Source organism: Setaria viridis, chromosome 2 (assembly GCF_005286985.2).
Source record: "Setaria viridis chromosome 2, Setaria_viridis_v4.0, whole genome shotgun sequence".
Taxonomy (NCBI): Eukaryota; Viridiplantae; Streptophyta; class Magnoliopsida; order Poales; family Poaceae; genus Setaria; species Setaria viridis.
This window is the reverse complement of record NC_048264.2, coordinates 6,269,083-6,292,555: the sequence shown is the minus strand read 5'-3', so window position 1 is coordinate 6,292,555 and position 23,473 is coordinate 6,269,083. Positions and strand designations below refer to the sequence as shown.

Here is a 23,473-nt window from a genome sequence, read left to right as displayed (position 1 = left end):
AAAATACAAAACTGCTACCAAAAATTTATAAACATATAATCAAACTATTGATGCTCTAGCTAAAGTTGTTTAGATCTTATTTTTTATAATGTTTTATTACTCATAGTTGTGACCATTATTTATTTAAGGAAAAAGTCCAAATTACTCCCCTCAAATTTAGGCAAAGTCTGGATAAACCCCAAAACTATTTCTCGGTTCAGTTGACCCCTTAAACTATGCCATCTGGTTTAGTTTACCCCTAATACAATTTATTATTTTTGTTTCTCCATGCACAAGTATAGTCTTAAGTTTAAATTTTGAAAGATGATAGAAGACATTACAACACATGTTAGGAAAATACATCATGATATTTTTATCACTATTTTGATAAGGTAGAACATTTAATAATAAACGTATCCTTTGAGATACAAAATTATATGAAAAATAATGATGGAAAATCCATAATATATTTTTGAGTAAATTGCACCCACCGTACAACAACTTGTATGGCTGTATCACTTTGGTCCAACAAGCAGCAAAACATGCAAATAGATACAGGAAGTTGTTAATTGTGTGTATATACGGTCACGGGTATGCCACATAGATGTATTTTGCCAACATGGCACATGACGCTGATAATTTTATGTATATAACCCGCATCTTTGTCCTCTTTGGCATCTAAGAGTCCTAACCATGCATGCCACTATTTTTAAAATAACATAAAAGATTGAAATAACTTCGATGATATGTGATCAAGTGCACGGTTTTTTTAATCAAAATTTGATGACAAGATAACTCTGGAGCCGCTATGTCTAATATACATTGTCAGCTCTTATGTCGGAAGGAAAAGATTTTAATTTTGATATCTACTGTACACTACAAAACAATACCATCGGCATTAGAAAAGGATAAAAAATAGTAAGTACTATTAATATACTACTAATACTACGTTTGATCTTATTGCAATAGTTAATCATGCAAAGTGAGAGGAATTATAAAAATTACGTGAGGCTTCGTACTATATCAAAGTTGGATTAACACGTGACTTGGATTAGAAAAACGTATGCTTGGTCTCCCAAATTTTTTTAATCTTTTCAATGATATCAAATAAATAATATGTTGTGGGCATAATTAGAACATAGATGAGAAGGGAGAACATAGATAGGGGGTTAAATGCATAAGCCGTCCACTTCATGTGCCACGGTGGCAAAATACATCCACGAGGTGTATATGTGACTATATATGCACACATTTGACAGGTTAGTGTACCCATTTGCACGTTTTACTACTTGTTGGACTAAAGTGATACAACCAATTTACTCTATATTTTTTAAACATAGATTCTAATATCCACTACCACCCTGCAAAATCTCAAATTAAAATTCAACTTGTGTAAAGAGAAATAAAAAGGACAAATTGCATGATGTGGTAAGTTAAACCAAATAGCATATATAGTTTAGGGGTAAGTTGAACCAAATAGCATAGTTTAGAGGGTAAATTGAAACAAAAATAATTTAGGGGTTATCTAAACTTTAGCTATATTTGAGGGGAGTAATATAATTTGGACACTTTCCTTTATTTAAAATGTCATTTTGCACTTTACTTTACGCTGAACGCATGATTAGTTGATCGCATGATGTTTAAGATCCAACCTTGACTGAAGCTATGGAAGACCTTCTTATTTCAACATGGATCTTCAAAAGTTTGAGGCAATTGAGTTGTGTGGATGCATGGTGTTGCCTTGGTGCACGTGCATGATCATGCAAATGAGGTAAAGTGCTTGAGCAAATTAAACTTAAGTTGAGAAAAAGGTCAAAAGGATAGGCACTTCTATATGAGTAAAATGAATTCCTCTAGATTCAGATACTTCGGAACTCCTGTCTTTTTTGAGTTTCTTATATTTGTCAGACTGAATGTAAATGCATCTCTCAGGGAACATCAGGGCGGACCCAAGGCCCGGCGAGCGTGGGCACTTGCCCGGGCTCCTCGCCTGAGCACGCCACTCTATACAGGAGAAATACCCTGGTACGTATACTCGCATAGAGCCACCAGAGAACACCATATTCACAGCACGTGCTTCCCAATTCTTGTTTGAGAAATCCACCTGCTTTTGTGGCCTACGGCGGGGCCATCGGGCGCTCCGCGCGCGTGATAGCTGCGGCCAGCAGTGCGGTGGCGTCGACGCGCTTGAGCGCTTGTGCATATGTTCGAAGCGTTGCAGCCTCTTTGCCGCCCGTGCTTGTCTGCTAGCCACGTTCAGAAGAATTGTACCAAACGAATTTGGTTTCACTCTATGGTGTTTAAGATACTATTAAAGCAAGGCATGCATGGTTTTCCGTGGGAGTCTTCTGCCTCTTTGAACAAAGGTAATCTTCTTGAGTCGATAGATTATCTCAAAGGTAAACAACGAAGAATAAGTGAGGGATGCTTGTGACCACGGTGGGCTAAATTGCATGATGACTTCGCATAAGGTTTACAAGGATCTTGCAAGATGTTGTACAGAAGAAATAACTGAAGTAACTATGAAGAGATTGGTGATATACAAATACATTCTTCGTGTTTCTTGATGAATCACATGATATATATCAGTAAAGAGCAAATGGCAACAATCATAAGGTCTGTAACCAGTTCATCCTGCCCTTGTCATGACTACATCTGATGCATTGAAGGAACATTATTTGGAGCTCTGAATATGATAGGTGAATTTAATGGCCTACAAAACACGATTCTATAGATGAAAAAACCCATATGCATTCTATGTCCATTGCTTTGACCATAGTTGCACCTGGTTGTTTCTATCAGAAATAAGTGCTCTTCTGTTCATGATTTCAGTTGCTATGTTCGCCCAGGCTCCAAAGAAATTCTGGGTCCGCCACTGCTAACATGTCCTCTACGACGAGAACCATTTCTCGGCTGATGCGTTGCAGATGCTCACCAACAGCTGCACCTTTTTTGTCACCATATTTGTTCCCCTAAACTTCGATGTTGACCGTCACTGCCATTGGAACTCACCTGATTTTTTTTTTTTGAAAATGCAGATATGCACGCTGCACTCGCGCTATCTCAGTTGGTAAGTCTCCTTCGAGGCTCACCAGCCAAGTGTCGTAGGATTTTGTTCTATTATGACTTTCAAGCATGACTGGCACGATGAAGTCATTACCCAATTCTCCACAAGTCATTGGGTTGAAGAAGGAAATGTTAGAAAGAGGAGAGGTTTCACTTCTTGATCGAAGGAGAAAGATATCGTTGCAGCTACATTAGATTTTCTAAGATACTTGGGTTCACTGAGAAGGATTGGGAGTTAAAGAAGCTTCACACTTACTATAAGCAAACATTAGATTTTATAAGATACTTGGGTTCACTGAGAAGGATTGGGAGTTAAAGAAGCTTCCAATTACTATAAGCCTTTGCTTGACAAATGTAAACACACACATTATCTCAGTGCGACCATAAATGATTACTTTGGAGCTGTCTACATTCTTCCCTACTACCATTAACTCAACTTCTTCCATCACCACAAGGAGGTAACCACACCAATGTGTCCAAATCCTCCTCTCGAACCCCCTCCATTCCTCTCTCATGAGAGTGGCAAAAGCATGGTCTTTAGTATCTTTGATGTCATCTAGCAAGACATTAATATTACCTCTTGGACTGCTGCAAAGAGTTGCACCCATGCTCCATATCTTATGAAAATGATCAAGTACTAAGAAGCACTATTTCACGAAAGTTAAGCACGAGGGATATGTTCCTTTGAGAATTGATCTAGAAAATCCCCTTAGCTTCTCTCACAATCCCAAGCCAAGACCATCCACTCAATCTATTCCATCTCCTATGCCTTTACCACCTCTACATCGTCCTATGTCATCTAGGGCATGAGTGCAAGATGCATTGTCGGTGGTGAAGGCATAGGAGATGGGCTAGATTGAGTGGATGGTCTTAGCTTGGACTTGCAAGAGAAGCTCAAGGGATTTTCTAGATCAATTCTCAAAGAAACATACCACTAATGCTTAACTTCCATGAAATAGCGCTTCTTAGTAAGCACCTCAGTTATTTTCATAAGATATAGAGAATGAGTGCAACTCTTTGCAGCAGTCCAAGAGGTAATCTTAATCTCTTGCCAAATGACATCAAAGGTACCGTTGGCCATACATCTATGGGCCCACCGGGAGGCTTGGACAGTGCTACAATACGAAGTTGTACATCAAGATGTATCAGACACGGAGACTATGGTGCAGGATGGCATGATCTACGTGGAGGACAAGGACTAGCCGAGGATTAGGAAACTACTCGTAGCTATTAGAGTAGAATTCTCTAGTCGTATTAGAGTAGAATTCTCTAGTCGAATACGACTAGTACTCTTGTACAACAACCAACCTGTAACCCTGCTCCCAGCAATATAAGGCGAGACAGTGACCCCTTTCAAACGATAATCAATCAATACAATCCAACCAACACACATGCTGCATAAATACACAAGTTTTGAGAATAACTTGAGCTATTTAAGAAACAAATTGACATCAGTGAACAACCGAACATTTGATTTTAACCAGACACAACCGAAAGTATCTGGATAGCCAAATATGCAAGCAGCATCAATTTAATATCCCTAGCGCCACCACGTAACAACCACACTTGATCATTAAGAGAAATTACTCTGATAACTATTATCATTCATATTCTATGTTGTCAAGTGACACTGACAGATCATTAGTTCAGTAATGTAAAATATTAAAGACAATCCTGAGGCTGATATATGGACTGCAGAAGGGGGGAAATCTCTCCTGAGTTTACCACTGGCCTAAATTCAGATAAGATACCAAGATCAAGAGTACACATGGACATATTCATTGCAGGATTCCATTACATGCTACAGGTTCAGGAGTACACATGGACTAGGGCAGACAAACCTGAAGGAACTTGACAGTTATCATAAAACGAACAAATGTAAGTTATGCGATCCCTTCACGAAAATGCATAGCCCCTGAAGGCCAACATACTAAGACCACCACTAATCTCCTAACGGCTAACGCTCAACAATTGCCCACCATAAATCTTACATTATTCACCACTGCAACGATTCGGTTTACCCTTGATAAACAAAACCCCACAACTGAGCATATTATGATTGCCAAGCACTTCACACACCCACTCTTGGTCCATCACCTATCAATGCTGCATAAATAAAAAAGTTTTGAAAATAACTTGAGCTGGTTGAGAAACAAATCGGCATCAGTCAACATTTGCTTTTCACAAGACACAAAACCATATGCTGGCTAACCAAACAGGCAAGCAGCATTAATTTACTATCAATGGTGCTACCAGCTAACAGCCACACTTTAGATCGTTAAGAGAATTTCTGTAATAAATATTTTCATTCATATTTTTGTGTTGTCAAGTGACAACTGACAGTGCCAGATCATAGCTAAGTAATGTAAAAGATTAAAGACAATCATGAGGCTGGCATATGGACAGAAGGAGGGAAATCTCTCCTGAGTGTACCACTGGCCTATCCTAAATTCAGTAAGATCAAGATCATGGTCAATAACAGTTGAGACAAACAGATGAATAATTTTAGGATTGTCTAACCAATTCGAATAATGGTCAATATGTAGGTCATGGTAACCCATGAGATTGTGATATTCTACTTTCACAACTCAATTGCTCTTGATCATGAATAAGCATAACTGCAATAGGTTAAAGGTACATATGACTCATGAAGCTAGAACCTGGGCTGTAGAAGCTCATGTAGGGAAAAATGATGGGGCTGCCACTGACCTTGCCTGACTTCTTGACCTTCTTGACCTGGCTGGACTTTAAATCAATGGTGAATAGTCCATCATGTGTCAGTACAAAAAAGACACCAATGCCATTTGCATAGCCAAGCACATAAGCTCAATTTTAGTATGAGCGTGGACCAATTAGTAGCAACTTCTTGAGGTCCATGACTCTGCTTTGTGTCCACCCAGCATCTCCTTCAGGGCCAACTTCCCTCGACCACAAGTAAAGTTTGAAATCCTTTTCTATGGCGAAACCCAGCCAGCCAGTGTCCATAGTTAGGAGCGCAAAGCGTTGCCCATCCAAGGATACATGTGGGTTGATCGCAGAAATTTCCTGTGTGGCCAAATCATACATGAGGAGGTCGCTGCCATACCCAATCGCGAAGTAGAGTGCATTCTCCGCCACGGCATTGGGCACCGCCAAATGCAAACCGTCACTGGGTGGCGGCAACTGAGATGTTTGTTGGCTCCAGGAACCTGCCTCCGATGAGTAAACATAGGCATTAAACTGCTCAAGTCTGGTTGCAACAATGACAACTCGAAAAGGTCCGTGGCAGCAGTCGAGGTAGTCCCATTTCTCATCACCGGCACAAAGCACAGCTGCGCTCCAGATAAGACAGTTCAGGTACTCTTGAACAATGGGCAGTTCTACACGCTCATCCGTGATCGGATCCCATATAGCAAATGCATTATCAGAAAGGCCCTCACATTTCCAGCTGTAGAGGAGGACGCGGCCGTGGCGGGAGGCCAAGACGTGCCAGTTGTGGCATTCGGCACGGGGCGGGCGGAATGAGGAGGTCAGGACGAAGCGAGCGAATTCTCTGTCGAAGTGGTCCGAATTCTCATCCCCGAAATTGCAGAGGAAGCCCAGCATTGGGGGCGTGCGGTGGAACTGGCGAAACCGGCGGCGGAAGCCCGGGCCAGCGACGACGCGGCACCAGGTCCTGCAGACGAGCGCGGCGCGGACGAGCCTCGCGGGGTCCTCGGGCGGGAAGCGAGGGAGGATCTCTTCGACGAGCTCCTCTGGCAGCGCCGGCGGTTGGCGCGGCTGCGGCTCCATGGCGATTGCCTCACTTGGTTGAATCGCGGCCGGCGGCGGGGCGACGGTTTGGTGGGTCTGGGGAGGTGAATCGAGGGGCTCAACGGGGGTTTGCGATCCACTCCTCACGCCGCCCACCAGTGCAGCCGGGAGCGCGGCGGCGGCGCCGTGCTGCTTGGTTGGACCCCGGCCGGCGGCGGAGCTAGGGTTGGGTTGGGTTGGGGAATGGGGATAGGGGAAGCACCAAAGCAGGAGCGAAGTGCGGAGTGGGAGGAGAAATCGGGTCCGGTTCAACCAGGCCGAGGGGGAGGGGCGGCTCTGGCAGGTGGGGCCAGGGAAGCAGCCACACAGATGGAGGAGGGGGCAGAGCTGAGACTTTTCGGGGATTCTGTTCATCAATCTTCTTCAGAGTTTCAGTGTCGTCTTCTTCTTCAGAAGATGCAGACTTCGTCTCAAGCACTGCAGGGCCATGAACGAAGGGAGCCAGAAATACTGAACGTTCCCATCTAATGGTACATGGCGACATGAGATCCATAGACCGTAGACGAAACCTTTTAGCAATTTCAAGACACAACACTTTGTAGTATTCACCAGGCAGGAATTGTACCAACCAGTGTCCCTTGTGCACTTCTGGTGAACCGAACCGGACACACCTGGTAGGCCAGATTTTGCGCCACAATTTTTTTTTACTAAGGAAATAAATAAAGAATACTCCTGTAGTTAGCTGATTTAAAATGTCAATGTTTCAACCTGGGCATTAGTCAAACCACATGATTGGCATGAGCCCAGCAGCATCTGAATATCTGCTTTCATATGTCTGTTCAGCTACTTGCTGTCGTTCAAGGGAAGCATCTGTTCAGTAGTTCAGTCAACAGCTATGGTTCACCATGAAACAACAGTACAGGTCCAAATAAGAGTCGGATTGGGAAACAGCCCAGACATGCGTGAGCACGACATGTGCGATTTCTGGTTCTTGGTTGAGCACAACTAAAACCTGTCATGCACTCTCTTCCCTTCTGAGAGCACTCTCACTGGATCAGGTATGGCAAACCACCAGAAAAAGAAAATACAACTTTGTCGAGGCGCAAGCAAGGCATACTATTCAGGTATTACCTGAAGTATTATTTATTCAAGAATAAGCTCTGAACTCTGAAGAATCTAAACTGAACATTGGCCACTCTTTCGTCATGTGTACATGAATGCATGGTCGGTGATCCTGGTGTTACTGGAGAACCAGAGGATGCGAAATCTGAGGTGGGCTAACTACAACTGTCAATACATCAGCGAGCAGGATGGATGAACTCATGAACACCATATTGTATATGGCAGAGATATCAGCCTTCCATCTCTGAAGAAGAAGAATCAGCACGAACTGCATGGTTTGTTGCCACCTTGTTCCAGTATATGCCTAGCAGATTAATCATACAACTATAGCTGAAATCAAGATGGTAGTTGAGTGTTGTAGTAAAAACTTATGTTCCTTCTATACTCATTTGGTAATGCCAATATTTTCATCCTTGTAGTTTGCCTAAGGACAAGGCCTTAGATCCATGGTATGCTGTGGTTTCGAGATTTATATTATGTATGTATAGGTGTCTGATTTTGGACGTCCACCACCAGATTGAACAAAGAGGAGATGTTACGTTAATATAAATCATTGGTCACCCAACCAATTTCAAGGCAAAAGATACTGAACTACACAAAAATTATGTAGGGGAAACACAGAGCAAATTAAATTGCCGTGTTTCAATTTCATATGGCGTGTTCAGGAAAACTTTTTTCATATGGCCATACTGTTATGGCAATGGCATTTTTGGATGGCAATGTTCATAAAAAATTGCAAGCTGAAGTACTGTAGTATACATCCATAGAACTGGACAATGCAGGGGTAGAGACAGGCCTGATAGAACAGGACCCGATGGTCAAGCTAACAAATATAAGAGAAACAGCCCCTTCAAAATGAAGAAACAACCCCAACGAACTATGTTAAGGAATTGTCATAAAAAATGTAGCTCATCGACTACTACTAAATTCCCCTTGACCAAGAAGCTCACACAGGAGCACCTTAAATTTTGGAAGCACTTGAGGCATCTGCTTTTGCCTCCTCACCAGTAAAGGTTACTCCCAATGCTGCAGAAATACACAAATTTCAATCAGCTACAAGCAGTTTATCCAAATAAACCACAGGGAATCCTATATATACTCAGCGGGAGACATTCTGTGACAAGCCTAACTTCGCGCATAAGTTGCCACAACTGCATCATATGACACTGGCAGGTAATTAATAGTTGAATAAATTCCTAGGCATATATACCTAAGTTTAAGAATGTTTAATAACAAAAGAAGAAGAAGAAGCGATAGTAGTTTTGTATATGACATTGCGCATTTTGCTTGCAGAAACTTAGTGTTCTTGAGAACACTTATCACAGGCCTTATTTTTCATGTTGCTAAAAGAGATATTACTCATTCTAATATTTGGCACACCACAACCAAGTAACAACTAACAAATAACAGGATTAAGGATAGAAAGGATGGTGTGAGGTCTCAGTACCAGGAGTGTAGAAGTTCGTGTAGGGAACAAAGCCCGAGCCAGAGATGCCATTCCCCACCTTCTCAATCTGGCCGGACCTTAGATCAATAGTGAATAACTCCCCATCCGCCCAGATGAAAACAACACCTAATTCACCAGCAACGGCGACTGTGTAGACATTAGGTGACATCGAGGGGTCACGAACGGGGAGCACATTATCGAGCTCGATGGCTCTTTGCTGTACCCACGTGGCAGATCCGCCAGGACCACCAGCTACTCTTGACCAGAGACAGAGCTTGGAGCCCTGCACGCTTGCGAATCCCAGCCCACCGTCCTCAGCTGTCATGAGCACAAAATGTGTCCAGTAGGTCAAAGGCGGTAGGCCGACCATCGATAGTTCCTGCTTGCCCAAATCATACTCAAGAACACCGGTCTTGATGTGACAGCCGAAGTAGATCGCGTTCCTCACAAGCGCATTGGGCCACCGCACGCGCATGTCGCACGGACCGTCGTGGTGAACGGAGATCGGCTCCCTCCAAGCTCCTAGCTCCGATGAGTAGACGCAGGCAGACATCATCCCCTCCTCGGAGCTTCGCGCGAACACGAAGACCACGAGGAATGGACCCCAGGGGCAGTCGGAGTGGTCGCAGCCCGCCGCCGCGCAGAGCAGCGCCGCGTTCCAGGACGTGTACTCGAACGGCGGCATGGGCAGCCTGTGCTGCTCATCCGTGGTGGGGTCCCACACGATGAACTCCGCCTCCATGGACGGTGCGGGAGAGGTCACGTTCAGGACCAGGAAGCGGCCGTGGCGGGCGTTGAGGATGTTCCAGTCCGGGCTGGCGGGGTGGAGCGGGCGGAACGAGGACGTGGGCTTGTAGTAGATCAACGTGGCGCAGTGGTAGATGTAGAAGAGCAGAGGCGGCGTGCGGTGGAACCGGCGGAACCGGCGGCGGAAGCCAGGGCCGGAGAGGAGGCGGCACCAGTCCTTGCACACGAGGGCGGTGCGGACGAGGAGTGCGGGGTCGTCCGGCGGGAAGCGGGCGAGGACCTCTTCGACGACGTCGTCCGGCAGCGCTGGCGGAGGGCGAGCCGGCGTCGGCGACATGGCAGTGCTTGGTGAGAACTCAGAACCCGGCGAGCGGCGACCAAGCTCCACTTGATCGGGGGGCCGGCGTGCGACGGCGGCGGCGGAACGAGGGTTCGGCTTGGTTGCGGACCGGAGGGGACTCGATCTGCTTGCTACGCCTAGTCCAAAGCCTTGATAGATTCGTAAAGACAATCCTGTCTTTTCTTTTGTGAGGAAACAACCCGGATTAGCCCCGTTCGGTTAGCCCGTTCCGGGCCGTTCCACGCCAGGAACAGTTCCATCGTTATCTAAATTAGCGAAGGAATCCTCCGGCTGGGATTGATTCCTAACCAACCGAACGTGGCCGAAGTCAGGCGCCGATTCGGACAAAGTAACAAAACAGCCGACTCCGAGTCCCACTCCAGCCACGCACCCCGTCCTTAAAACCCATCGAAACCGCACGCAATCTAAACACCTCGTCAATCCAAGGTATTGCCAGCCCTCGAGCGAGTTCTTGTCCCGGTGCGCCGACCTCTCTCTCCACTCGGCCGGCAATCGCGATGGCGCCAGCACCGCACCTAGCTGCTGCCGCGGACGCCGCCGGACGCTCCAAGGGGGACTCTCTCCTCGTCACCGCCGTCTACAACCGCGCCGACACCTCCCGCGTGGACGTCAAGCTCGTGGACGTGGCCTCCGGCGCCATCGTCACCCAAGTGGACAAGCAGAGGACTACCGGCAACATCGCGACCACCGGTGGCCTGATCTTCCTCGCGCCAACCAGCAGCACCGCCGCGTCCATCGGCGTGCTCAACCCGGCCACCGGCGCCGTGACCGACATCCCCACAGGCACGCCGACGAACGGTGGCCCGAACTCGCGGCCGGCGTACGTGTTTGGGCAGGTCCCCGCGACCGGAGGATACAAAGTTCTCCGCATCGACACCGCCGGCGGCCATGGTCAACAACCTTACCAATCATGCGAGATCCTCAGCCTCGGCAGCCGCTGGAGGTCGGCACCGAGCCCTCCGGTGCTCGTCAACACGACGGTCTCCCGGCACCGGGCGGTCACCCAAGGGTTCGCCCACTTCTTGACGACCTCTCGCACGGCCTTCGGTGGCGACTTCGACGGCATCGCCTCGTTCGACCTGGCGAAGGAGGAGTGGAGGCCGAGCCTCCTCCAAGGCCCGCTCCCCTCCGAGAGCCGCAACTGCTGCCGCTCCAACCTGAGCCTGGTCGAGCTCAACGGCTGCCTCGTCTTCGTGCACCATGACTACCTCTCTTGCTGCATCGACATGTGGGTGCTGACGGACCTGGAGAAGGGGACGTGGTTGAGGATACAGTCCCTGCACCTGGGATCGATTCTGCAAGGATGGGAAGAGCCCAAGAAGGACCAACCGGCGCCATTGATACCGATCACGCACCACCGCAAAGAGATCTTTGCGCAGCCGTTGATGGTGCTCGATGACGGCCGGATCGCCTTCTGGGTGGGAGTTCCGAATGGCGCGGTGAGGGTGTATGACCCAAAGACGCGCAAGTGCATGGAGGTGGTGGACATGGGGAAATCTTGTAGTATGGTTGGATTGTACAAGGGGAGACAGCTGGGGTTAGCGAAGTAGTAGCCGGAGGAGAGCAAATTGCTACAACATTTTGGTTTTTGTTCTGAACAGTAAATTTGTTGATGTATTCGAGATAATAATGTATTTTATTTCTCCTTTTTGTTTTTGAAAAATCGGTACATGCAAGGTACACGAAGATTCAATTTTTGCCACCCAAAGAGTAGGATTTAATTTACCACATCGAAAGTTTTTAGACATCATTGCACTACTGAAAATATTACTACTATTCCAGTAATCCCTTTGTTGTGCAACGCATAATGACATTGATATGCAAATATGACATTAAATATACCTGACATTGATATGCAAATATGACATGAAGGCCTGAAGCCTCCATCGTGTTTGGATTTCGATTTTCATCAGACGCAAATGAACCAGTTGGTGAAAGAAGCCCAAAACGCTCGCCACGGCCCATTGTCTCTTGCTGCCGCTGCCGTTCGCTTCTTCAGCAGTCAGCACTCACTCGCACAGGCGGCGGCGGCGGCGTTCCGAAATCCCCAACTGGCGGCGGCGGAGGTACCCATGGGAAGACCACGTTTCCTCTCCTGATTGGCTGGATTGTACAAGGGGAGACAGCTGGGGTTAGCGAAGTAGTAGCCGGAGGAGAGCGAATTGCTACAACCTTTTGGTTTTTGTTTTGAACAATAAATTTGTTGATGTATTCGAGATAATAATGTATTTTATTTCTCCTTTTTGTTTTTGAAAAATCGGTACATGCAAGGTACACGAAGATTCAATTTTTGCCACCCAATCCATTGATTTCTATCTTCTGTGTATTTTGTACCATCTGGCGAAAAATGACGTTCTTTAGTGCTCTCTGCGTTCAGGTAGTGCTCTGTGAGTTCTCAACTGCTAGCTTGCATAGTTTTTTTTAATGTGCGTCTTCCAATGATGTCAATATTTTAGGAGCATATATGTAACTTGCTTGGAGACACATGCCTACAACATGTTTGTATTTTTTTTAAAAGACATAGTATTTGGGAATTAGGTCTTGTTCCTATTGTCGTATGAAACACAAGGTGCAAACGGAGATGAAAAATGGACGCTGAAACAGAAAAAAACTTCATTCTAAGTTGTGACGGATAATTTTCTATAAGAAAGACTTTATAAGGCTAAAGTGATTTTACATTTTTTGACTGAATAAAGTGATTTTACATTTGGAATCTGTTTGGGTTGGGTAAGAATGTAAGACGATTATGTAGAGTTCGTCCTCGAAATTCTAAATCTAGGCTAAACTAGTGGAATTGCACATTTTTTTCAATAATGTACAATCACACAACAAACCTGGCCTATGCTTTTTCTTTACCACTTGATGAACTCGATAGCTCAAAAAAAAAACCTCAAAATTTCAATTTTTTGCATCCTTAACAATTTGTTTATATGCAAATTTTACGTGTGTTGAATCAACATGTTTGAACTGTATAATACAATATATTTGAATTCTCGAGAATTTTATAAAATACATGCGCATTGAATATTTTTTGACGGATACACATTAAATATACCTGACATTGATATGCAAATATGACATGAAGGCCTGAAGCCTCCATCGTGTTTGGATTTCGATTTTCATCAGACCCAAATGAACCAGTTGGTGAAAGAAGCCCAAAACGCTCGCCACGGCCCATTGTCTCTTGCTGCCGCTGCCGTTCGCTTCTTCAGCAGTCAGCACTCACTCGCACAGGCGGCGGCGGCGGCGGAGGTACCACTGGGAAGACCACGTTTCCTCTCCTGATTGGCGGCGGCGGAGATCGACGTAGCCCCGGATTCCAAGGCGCTTGCTGCCTGTTATGCTCTCCTCTCCCACCTCCGACTGCACAAACCTACTCTCCTGCTTCTGCCGGTGTGCTTGGATTGATAGATGTGTTGATTTCTCACCGCGTTGTTGGATTCGTCGCAGATCAACCACTCGCGGTGCCGGTTATGGCGCCGCCTCCGAACCCGCACTCCGCGCCGGACGCAGGGGCCGGCGTCCTGCGCTTGCCCCTCGACGCGATGTACGAGATCCTGCTGCGCCTCCCGGCCAGGGACCTCTGCCGCTTCCGCGCCGTCTGCCGGCGGTGGCGCTCCCTCCTCTCCGGCCCTCACTTCATCACCGCACACGCCGCCCGCCACCCGGGGCCGCTCGTCGTCACCGGCTACGACGCGTCTCGGTACCACTCAGATTATCCGAACAGAGGCGTCCTTTGCGACATCATGGACCTCTCCGGGCATGTCGTGAAGCGGGTGGGGATGACGCAGGAGGGGCAACTGGCAGGGGAGTGGGTGATGTATATCCAACTCGACCTCATTTGCACGGGGAGAGGGTTCAAAGCGAGCTACGAGTTGCTTAACCCGGCCACTGGATCTGTATGTGCCTTGCCTAAAGGATTGGCGAAAGAGCATGCTTCGCATGAGCAACACTATTACCTGACCTTCATTGCGTTCGGGAAGGTTGCCTCGACAGGCGAGTACAAGGTGCTTCGTGTACTTGACAACCCATCTGATTACGCCCCTTTGCAGCTGTACGAGGTGTTCACACTTGATGGCAGCAGCAATTCTCGGTGGAGGGGAAAGAAGGGCCCTTCGGATATTGTTCAACTGGACCTCTGGAAGTGTGGTCGTTGGCGGGGTTGTGTACTTCCTCTCATATGTGCCTGACTGCGTAACTTCGTTCGATCTAGAGACAGAAGACTGGAGGCAGGCTCTCCGAGGACCCCTAAGCGGCCTTATGGATAATAACTCCTATTCGTTTGACTTATCCATGGCTACCCTGAGTGGCTGCTTAGTCGTGGTTCATCGCAAATGTGCTTCGGTAGACCTGTGGTTCCTTGTGGATTTTCAAAGGGGCTTATGGGTCAAGCAACATAGCATACCAACCAGTGTCCCACGTGCTAAGTATCAAGTAGGCCCCTTGTTGGTGTTAGATGATGGGAGGATAGTGCTTATTTACTTAGGAGATAAGGGATTGATTAGAACTTACAATCCAAGGACCAACACTTTCACAGATATAGCAGAAATGGGATGTTGTGTTGCAGTTGGTTTGTACACAGGAAACCTATTGAGCCTGCCATCCAGTGCCAGTAAATGAGGATGGTATTGTATTTATTTTGTTTAATATATCATGTTGGTGGGAAGATCTCTTTGTGGCTACATTATTGGAAACTTCAGTAGGTTTTGGTTTGTGACAGTACAGTGTCACTTGGGTTTTTCTTTAGTTTTTTTTTCTGTGTTTTATTCTGTGAATCAGACAACTCTTGATGACTAGAAATAGGGTATGACCAGAGATGAGCAGTAGGGAAGTAGTGCTTGACTACTTGAGAAATATAGTCTGCACTTTTTATCCTACTTAGCCTAACACGCACGAATTCACCTCAGGTTCGGTTCAGATCAGAATCTGATATATGAGCCTTTTGTTCTTGCAAACTTCATGAGGTTTTTCGTTTGTCATAGTGTCACCTGGGGTTTTGATGGGTTTTTTTTTTCTGAATCTTATTCTGTGAATCTGACAACTCTTGATGCAATACTAGTAATAGGGTATGACTAGAAATAGAGTAGTAGGCTAGTAGTTCTTCGTTCCTTGATATTTATAGCCTGCATCTTTTGTCCTCCTTTATAGCCTAACATGCACGAATTCATCTCAGGTTCAGTTAAAAATCAGAATCTGATATATGAGCATTTTCTTTTTGCAGGCAGAACATTTCACTATGATATGCTGCTGTATCTACTGCTTTGATTCAGATCACTTGGACCCCGAATCAGTGGAATCTATTGTTTCGTCCTGTGAAGATTCAAGATTTTCTGGCATCTTTAGTGTTTGTCTTAGTAGTTGTGCATTGTCATGTTATGAGCTTTGGGAGGTTCATCTTTTTTTTTAAAACTACAGCTATAGTTGGCCGTGTCTTCTACGTGCTTTCTTTGCTTGGAAGACCTGATGTGAATCCAGTATCAAGGTGTGGTTCTGACCAAAGTATCCACTGATTAGTTTTGTTTCTCTGTGTTCTCAAATGCCCCTGTCTCTGATGAGTCAAATATTTGAGATGCGCCTGGATGAGCCACATCTCTGACCTCACTTTAGTGATGAATTTTATTATCATCGTGTCTGATTGAGGTTTCTCCTTTGTGTTGTTTTGACAAAGGGCTATATAAAATTTTAGTTATTGATGGCTAATGCTAAAAATGGTTTGCTTAGCAAGGACAGTGCTAAAATGGACTAATACTTGTGTTCAATGGAACTACAACAAATATTATTTACTTTCCAGCTGTCTATTATAAATTATTTGATAAATTCCAGATGTATGTTTCATGCGAGGGCTGCGTGCGTAGAGAGCATTTAATGTATAGATGGCTTCGATTCCTTTGTGTCAAGGTAACTGTGCCAGATGAGTGTTATGGGGATGAAATTTCTCTCTCATCTGATGAAACTCCATCTATTAATTACCTTGCCAAGTCAGCAATTTTGCTGATATAGTATTGAATTTAATGTAATGGAACTCCCCATTGAAACTGGCCTAAGGGGACTGTGAGCACGCCAACAGGATGAGATTGTATATACATATACATATTGTCCAAGACGAACTACTTTATATCGATGTTACGGATTGAAGAGGTGTTTTGGAGGAATGTCACCTCGAGGCGCACCTTGCCTTCCTTCTTCATCCCCTCCTTCACCGTGATCCCCTTGGTGTTGTAGTCTGCTGTCAAAAGTAGGCGCACGTCAAGCAGCTCATCTTCGTTCGCATTCTTCTTCTTTCTCTTGATCGTGAGCACATTACTGCCGTCAGGAAGATTAACCTCGACTTCGTCTTGGACCTCTGATTCTTCCACACCTGATATCACAAACCAGAGGATGACCTTCTCGTCCTTGTCTCCCTTTCCTATCCCCCATTGCTCGTGCTCAATTCTTTTGGGGTTCACCAAAGCTTCATCATCATCAACAGAAAATTAATCCAGTTAAGAATTAATTCATAACTCCGCATATGGAGCTACTATAGAGATCTTGTTATGGTGATTGAGGAGATACTGCAGAGCTTATTACCGTCTGGGGGAATGTTAATAGCTGCACGTGAGACAAGCAGCCTACGCCGGCTGCTGTTGTTGCTGCTGCTGCCTATCTTCGTGGACATGGGGAGAGAGGCTGAGGCATGTCTACGAGCACCAAGGGAGGTATGCGGCGGCGCCGATCGGCCCGCGGCGGCGAGAGCATGATGGCAGCCGATGGCTGATGAATGCATCAATTAATTGTTGCTCGATCGATCCACTCTTTGATGTAGCTCGATCGGGTGGCACAGTTTAGGAATTTATATAATGCGGCCGTGAAGCAGAGGCCTTGCTACATAGGAGTAGTTAATGGGAATGATGATCGTAGGAGATAGAGGAGGGACTTTTGCCTTTGCTTGCTCCGGCAGGTGGGAATAAAGTGGTATCAGCTGGAGGCTCTCATGCAAGGCTCGGGCAGCATTCCAAAAAGCTAGAGCATAAAGCAGATTGTTGTTGATTAAATGATGACATATTTGTGCTACATTAATGGGGGCTGTTTGAAAATTCTTGCGTTAACAAGGCTACCCTTGACACTGTTAGAGTTAATAGAAATATTGGACAGACTGCATGTAACTATTCATGCAATATCCATATCTAGCAGTTGTTTTCATTATTGCGATGTATCTGCAGGAAGTAGCTCAACCAGTATCGCTCGGCAAGGATAATCAACCACCCACTTCCCGAGCATTACCATGACACATCTGCAAGAAATAGCTCAACCACTATGGTTGATTTTACTCTTACAAATAAGAAGCATGTATCACATTATACCAAATTAATAGGATTAGTGATGAACAATCACTAAGATATATGACTTGATTTAGCACTGTGGCTTACATATTTTCCAATTAACAAGGATAATTAGCCATCTAGCCTAGCTATTTAGATGGACTGCACTGATATTGTTTGGTGGCTCTGCATTAGCCGTATCAATGTCGGTGGATCGGAGTAGATGTGCTTTAGAGCTTGGAGCTCTTCCTATCAAGTCCTTGTGTTAATATTAGTCTGCCAAGTGCGCTGCTACGAAACGCTACAAGATTTAGGGTCGAGGCCAGCCAAATTTGGGCTTGGGCTGATGAACGACCAGCAGTAATTTTCAGCACACGCCGCAAATCTTCCAAAAGCCATGTCCTTTGTCCGAAATCCAAATAGGATGGTCTTTGATAAGTTCACATATAGATCAACTAAAAAGCCATCGAAATACGGAAATATGTGATTATTGAAGTTAGTTGTATCATGTTGGGGCCATGATTGCAACAAAGTTACAATATTATAACAATACTAATGTTTGGAAACTTCACCAAAACATATACATTATCGATCTAATTTTGTTAAGCACAATTTTTGCAGGAACAATGCTTGAATCGGATCATCAGTCAGAGTCATGATTTAGGATACATTTTGCTTCACGTCAATAAAATAAAGATACTTTTCTTGCATGGAATTCTGATCCTTGTGATGCCATGCCACATGGGATTGACTCGAGTACGCCGCGGGGATATATCTCTGTTCAGCAAAGCACACACATCTACAGCAAAAGAAAATGCCAGCCGGCCCAAGCAAGTTCAGCATCGTTTATTTCTCCGGCATTGCCCCACTTTTACAAATTAAAGGTGCTCTTTGTTCTCCAGTGCTTTAAATATTCCGAACTGTTAGGCGAAGCAAAGGCTAACCAGCAGCAGATGTCTTCAACCCACACCCCTAGCTATATAAGCCACATCCATGATGCACGGCAGCAAGCTATGTAGCAAAGCAGCAGCAACAATAAAAACGAGATATACCATCCATAAGTAGGAGATAATTAAACACACTGTCATTCTATCAAGCAGAGATGATGTCAATGGTGAGTCCCTACACCCTTTTGAGCCGGCCGGCGGCGCCTTCGGGAAGAATCTCCGGCATGCCCCTGCAACCCCGCAAACAGGCGACGGCGACGGCTGTGGCCTTCCCTTGGGCTCGGAGCAGCAAGATATCGTCGCCTCTCTCCGTGTGCCATGCAAACACCTACAACGTCCCGCCTTTTGGTAGGCTGCAACTAATATTGTACTATAGTTCATTGCTTGAATTTCTAAAGCGAATTTGATTTCGGAATTCTAGAATGCTAGCTCTGTTCCAAAATTGCAGGTTGTTTTGGCTTTTCGATAAACATAATGTATATCTAGGTGCATATATCGCAAAAATCATGTATCCATGACGAACTCTGCTGGTGTGATACGTCACAGCTCTGGTGCACCCCAAGTTCCCCACGGAGCCAAAGAATAACTGGAAGATCACAGAAGAAGCAGACCACATCAACCTGTGGTTCAAAGTGGAGGAGGCGACGAGCAAGGATGAACTTGAGGTTGCGACCAATGGCAATGTGCTCCTGATCAGGTACAAGGGGAAACCCGGCAACCCGACCTCCCTGTCCCCGGCGAGCTCGCTGGACGTCCGCCTGCTGCTTCCCTCCGGCTACGAGAATCCCACGACGATGGAGGCCGAGCTCACGTTTGGAGCGCTGCTGGTGACCGTCGCCAAGCCCAAGCAAGCACCCAGTCCGATACCCATCAGAACGTCGGACTAGCTGATCCACCTGGTGTGTGTGCAAGGCCAGTCAGTAAAGATGCATGCGTCGGTAATTTAAGAAATATTGTCCTCCCAAATGATCATGTATGTGCTCATCTTCTGTCGTATGTGCAACAATGTACAAGTACTATAGCTTGTATGACCTTGCCAATCAATAAAATCATCTTGCAGTTTGATGTTCCTAGTAGGGTTAACCAGCGTGGTTTTAGCAATACAGAGCACTCATTCTGCATCAACAACAGCGCAAATAGAAAACGATGAGATGGGCGTTGTTTTCTTTTATACCAAGAATAGTTTTATTTTTGCTTTATGATAACGCTATAGTTCAACCCTGATATATCCGGGCATGTACAAACTATGAACGAATAAAACAAAACAAATAGGAGTATAGAAAATTCAGGTCAGAAAATGTGACTCGTGTGGTCCATCTCATCAGACCAATGCCGTTTATTTGGGCCGACTATTTAGTTGGGGCCGTTCTGTGCATAGGATGGAATTAAGCCCGTAGGTTAAATTTGCTCTGCACGAACTGCTGGTGGTTCGCATTTCAGTCAGCGGCCACCGGCCACTTGGCGAGATGTGCAGCCGAGCTATGGTAGCGGTGGCGGCCGTCGAGGAAGCTCGTCCAGTGGGTACGGTGGCCGTCGGCTCGCCGCCGACGACTGTCAGATGGATCACGTACTCCCACCTTCCCCACCGCGTGGCCAGTGCGTGTGGCCGGCTGAAGACCCAATCCAGAAGGTGGGCTGGTTCCCTTTCAGTGCTGCAGAGGACAGTTTCCTTCTCAATGAAATTGCGCTGCAGAAGACGGAGGTGGACCCAATGCGTGAGGAAGCTGAGGTACAGAGCAAGATGCAGGCTATGGGGAGGCAGCAGGTGCAACAGGCATGCGTGCACAGTGCAAACCAAGTTGAGCACAGGGTTGCAGGAGAGGTGGAGTGCCCACGTGTCCATAGGGTCTCTGTTCACGAGCACTTCATTGACCCAATGGTAGTTGAGGCAATGAGCGCCATGGAGGTGAAGACAAAAGCTTTGATGACCAAGGAAAAGGAGGATCTTGGGCAGGATTCCCTGCTTCCTAGTGAAGACAGTAATGGGGAGAGGGTGTCGGACAGGCTACAGTGGCGCCGGCAACACCGCTGCCCGCACCAGCTACAGGTCTGTCTTCGCTCCAAGACAGTGTGCTGATGGGGGAAGCAATTGATACTCTGATAAATGAGGACAGCAGTGCAGCAGGTGACAAGATTAGTAGCCAGCTTAAGCCTGATAATGTTCAGAGGAAGTTGCTGTTTTCCAAGGAGGTGCAGGGTCCTCTAATGCAAGAGCCAGTGAAGGCACCCAAGCAAAAACAGCCAGTGGTTCCAGCTGGGCAAATTGCAACGCCTGTTTCAAGAAAGAGTGCTAGAATCGCCAGCAAGGGCCCCTCAGCAATGACTATGGAAGAGCATGCCACCGCTTTGCTCATCAAAAAAAAGTGGTTTTCTGCAGCAGAAGAAAATGCCAGATCCAATTACAGTTGGAAAGTTCAGAGAGCAGTTCGCTACACCAATGGAGCAGAAGGTGGTGCAGGAATACAGAGAGACCTTCGGCCTAGGCACAGGAATGGAAGCTGATGAATTGAGTGCTGTTGCCATCGATGCAGAAGTGTAAGGTTGGGGTGTGTGTGGTCGTGTCCTGTGTAGGGGCTTGCTATTTAGTTATGTGTCCTGTGTTTGCTGTGTTTGTTGTAAGGAGTGGTGCCATTTGTTGTCTGAAACCACACAGTGTGTGTGGGACAGTTTGTGTCGTATGTGTGATGGGCTGTCTGCTTTTCCCCTGGGTCTTAGCAGCTAGTATGTTCCTCCTGTGTCCCCTCTTCCCTGATGCTAAAAGGGCGCCCTCCATGTTCAGTTGCAACAGTGAATCAAGTATGAATGTGTTTATGTGTGATCACTGGTTCAAGTATGAATAACCAAAGATGTCTGATACTGGACTGGAACGTCATAGGGCTAAACAATCCAGCTAGAAGACAGGTTGTTAGGGATCTTATTTCTGAGAGTCAGTGCACAATTGCAGCCATCCAGGAAACAAAAATGGCAAATATGGATACCCAAATTGTGGATGAGACATTGGGGCAGCAATTTACTGAACATTTTGTTAGTCTGCCAGCACAACAAACCAGGGGAGGCATCCTCCTAGTAGTTCATCAGTATTATTACAAAATCAAGCAAACAATGGTTCTGAACTACTCTGTCTCAGCTCAAATTGAAGCTACAACATCCAGAACAGAATGGTGGATCACAGTTGTTTATGGCCCTCAAGGAGAAGCTGAAAAGTTGTTGTTTCTTCATGAACTAAGACAAGCTAAGCAGAGTGTGTCAGATAATTGGTTAGTCATTGGAGACTTCAACATGATCCTGTCATCAGCAGACAAGAGTAACAGTAACCTAAATAGAAGACTAATGGGGGCTTTCAAAAATTTAGTTGATGATCTGGAACTGAAGGAACTGTAGTTAAGGGGTAGAAAATTTACATGATCAAATGACACCACACATACTAGGATTGACAGAGCATTTTGTACTATTGAATGGGATTCGATGTTGCCAAACTGCAGTCTGCAAGCCGAGTCCTCTATGTCAGATCACTGTCCTCTCCTTATTGTCGGGAATTCAACAGGACCTCGGTACACAGGGTTAAGATTTGAGAGTTGTTGGCCTAAGCTGCAGGGATACCTTGATGTGGTCAGGGAGTCCTGGGAGAAGCAACTTCAGGTGCAGAACCCCTTCCTAAGACTGCACACAAAATTGCAAAGGGCAGGAAAGAGCCTTAAGAAATGGGCCAGATCAAAGATTGGGAGAAACAAATTATTGCTATGTGCAGTCAAGCAGCTAGTTGCAATACTAGACGTTGTCCAAGATTACAGGCCACTAAGTCAGATGGATCTTCAACTAAAAAAGGACCTCAAAACTAGAATCCTGGGTATGACAGCTATAGAGAAATTGAGAGCCAAGCAACAGTCCAGGTTAACCCACTTGAAAGCTGCTGAAACCCAAGCAAAGCTATTCCATATACACATTAATGGAAGACGAAGAAAAAACTACATTCAGCAACTACAGCTGGAAGGAAGGATCTTGCATATGCATGAAGAGAAAGAGGACTACCATATATTTCAGTACTTCAGCAGCCTTTTTGGACCTCCAAATCAGAGATTGCACACTTTTGACTGGAGTACACTACAACTGCCTGTCCTACAGCAGCAACAACAAAGCAGCCTGGAAGAAGAGTTCTCCGAAGAAGAGATATGGCAGGTCATAGATCAAATGGCATCAGAGAAAGCTCCTGGGCCAGATGGATACATTGGGTTTTTTTTTCAAGACAGCATGGTCAGTTATCAGACAAGATTTCATGGCTGCTCTGAACCACTTCTACCAACAACGTGGAAAACACTTTGATCAGCTCAATAAAGCCCATATGGTGCTCATTCCTAAAATTTCAGGTGCAAAGAGCCTCAGTCAATACAGGCCAATCAGCCTAACACATAGTGTGGCTAAGATCATTTCTAAGCTCTTGGCCAATAGATTAGCTCCCCACATGAATGTGTTAGTTTCAAGAGCACAGAGTGCATTCATCTAAAAAAGAAGCATCCAAGACAACTTCATCTTCACACAGAATATGGTCCAGGCAATGCACAGAACAAAGAAAGCAACACTTTTTTTGAAGCTTGATATCAGGAAAGCATTTGACAGTGTCAGATGGGACTACCTTTTGGAATTACTCCAGAACATGGGGTTTGGTCCAAGATGGAGAGGTTGGATCTCCACCCTTCTGAGTTCTGCATCAACATCAGTGTTGCTGAATGGTTCCAGGGGCCGATGGTTCAGGCACCATACTGGTCTCAGACAGGGT

At 45.8% G+C, this 23,473-nt stretch overlaps 5 protein-coding genes and 1 long non-coding RNA gene across 6 annotated transcripts; 3 read left to right on the top strand and 3 right to left on the bottom strand.

Annotated features, from left to right (window-relative positions):
- Positions 1 to 4,801: 4,801 nt before the first annotated feature.
- Positions 4,802 to 7,054, bottom strand: LOC117843182 (uncharacterized). Its single transcript, XM_072291930.1, has 2 exons — positions 5,755 to 7,054; positions 4,802 to 5,151 (listed from the first exon to the last, which is right to left on the bottom strand). Exon 1 carries the CDS (start codon positions 6,814 to 6,816, stop codon positions 5,878 to 5,880), a length of 939 nt encoding a protein of 312 aa, XP_072148031.1. The 5' UTR covers positions 6,817 to 7,054; the 3' UTR covers positions 4,802 to 5,151; positions 5,755 to 5,877.
- A 2,209-nt stretch (positions 7,055 to 9,263) lies between these two features.
- LOC117844020 (uncharacterized) lies at positions 9,264 to 10,430 on the bottom strand. The gene has a single exon (XM_034724804.2). The coding sequence runs from the start codon at positions 10,428 to 10,430 to the stop codon at positions 9,312 to 9,314; it is 1,119 nt and encodes a 372-aa protein (XP_034580695.2). The 3' UTR covers positions 9,264 to 9,311.
- Positions 10,431 to 10,604: 174 nt separating this feature from the next.
- Positions 10,605 to 12,198, top strand: LOC140222037 (uncharacterized). Its single transcript, XM_072292062.1, has one exon. The coding sequence runs from the start codon at positions 10,952 to 10,954 to the stop codon at positions 12,002 to 12,004; it is 1,053 nt and encodes a 350-aa protein (XP_072148163.1). The 5' UTR covers positions 10,605 to 10,951; the 3' UTR covers positions 12,005 to 12,198.
- A 1,729-nt stretch (positions 12,199 to 13,927) lies between these two features.
- Positions 13,928 to 14,644, top strand: LOC140221801 (F-box protein At4g19940-like). The gene has a single exon (XM_072291776.1). The coding sequence runs from the start codon at positions 13,928 to 13,930 to the stop codon at positions 14,642 to 14,644; it is 717 nt and encodes a 238-aa protein (XP_072147877.1).
- A 1,755-nt stretch (positions 14,645 to 16,399) lies between these two features.
- LOC117842883 (uncharacterized) lies at positions 16,400 to 17,437 on the bottom strand. The gene is made up of 2 exons (XR_011897539.1): positions 17,022 to 17,437; positions 16,400 to 16,905 (listed from the first exon to the last, which is right to left on the bottom strand). It is a non-coding gene; the product is annotated as an uncharacterized lncRNA (long non-coding RNA).
- Positions 17,438 to 18,748: 1,311 nt separating this feature from the next.
- On the top strand, positions 18,749 to 19,768 carry LOC117845260 (uncharacterized). The gene is made up of 2 exons (XM_034726230.2): positions 18,749 to 19,047; positions 19,246 to 19,768. The coding sequence occupies exons 1-2, from the start codon at positions 18,855 to 18,857 to the stop codon at positions 19,584 to 19,586; spliced, it is 534 nt and encodes a 177-aa protein (XP_034582121.1). The 5' UTR covers positions 18,749 to 18,854; the 3' UTR covers positions 19,587 to 19,768.
- The last annotated feature ends 3,705 nt before the right edge of the window (positions 19,769 to 23,473 follow it).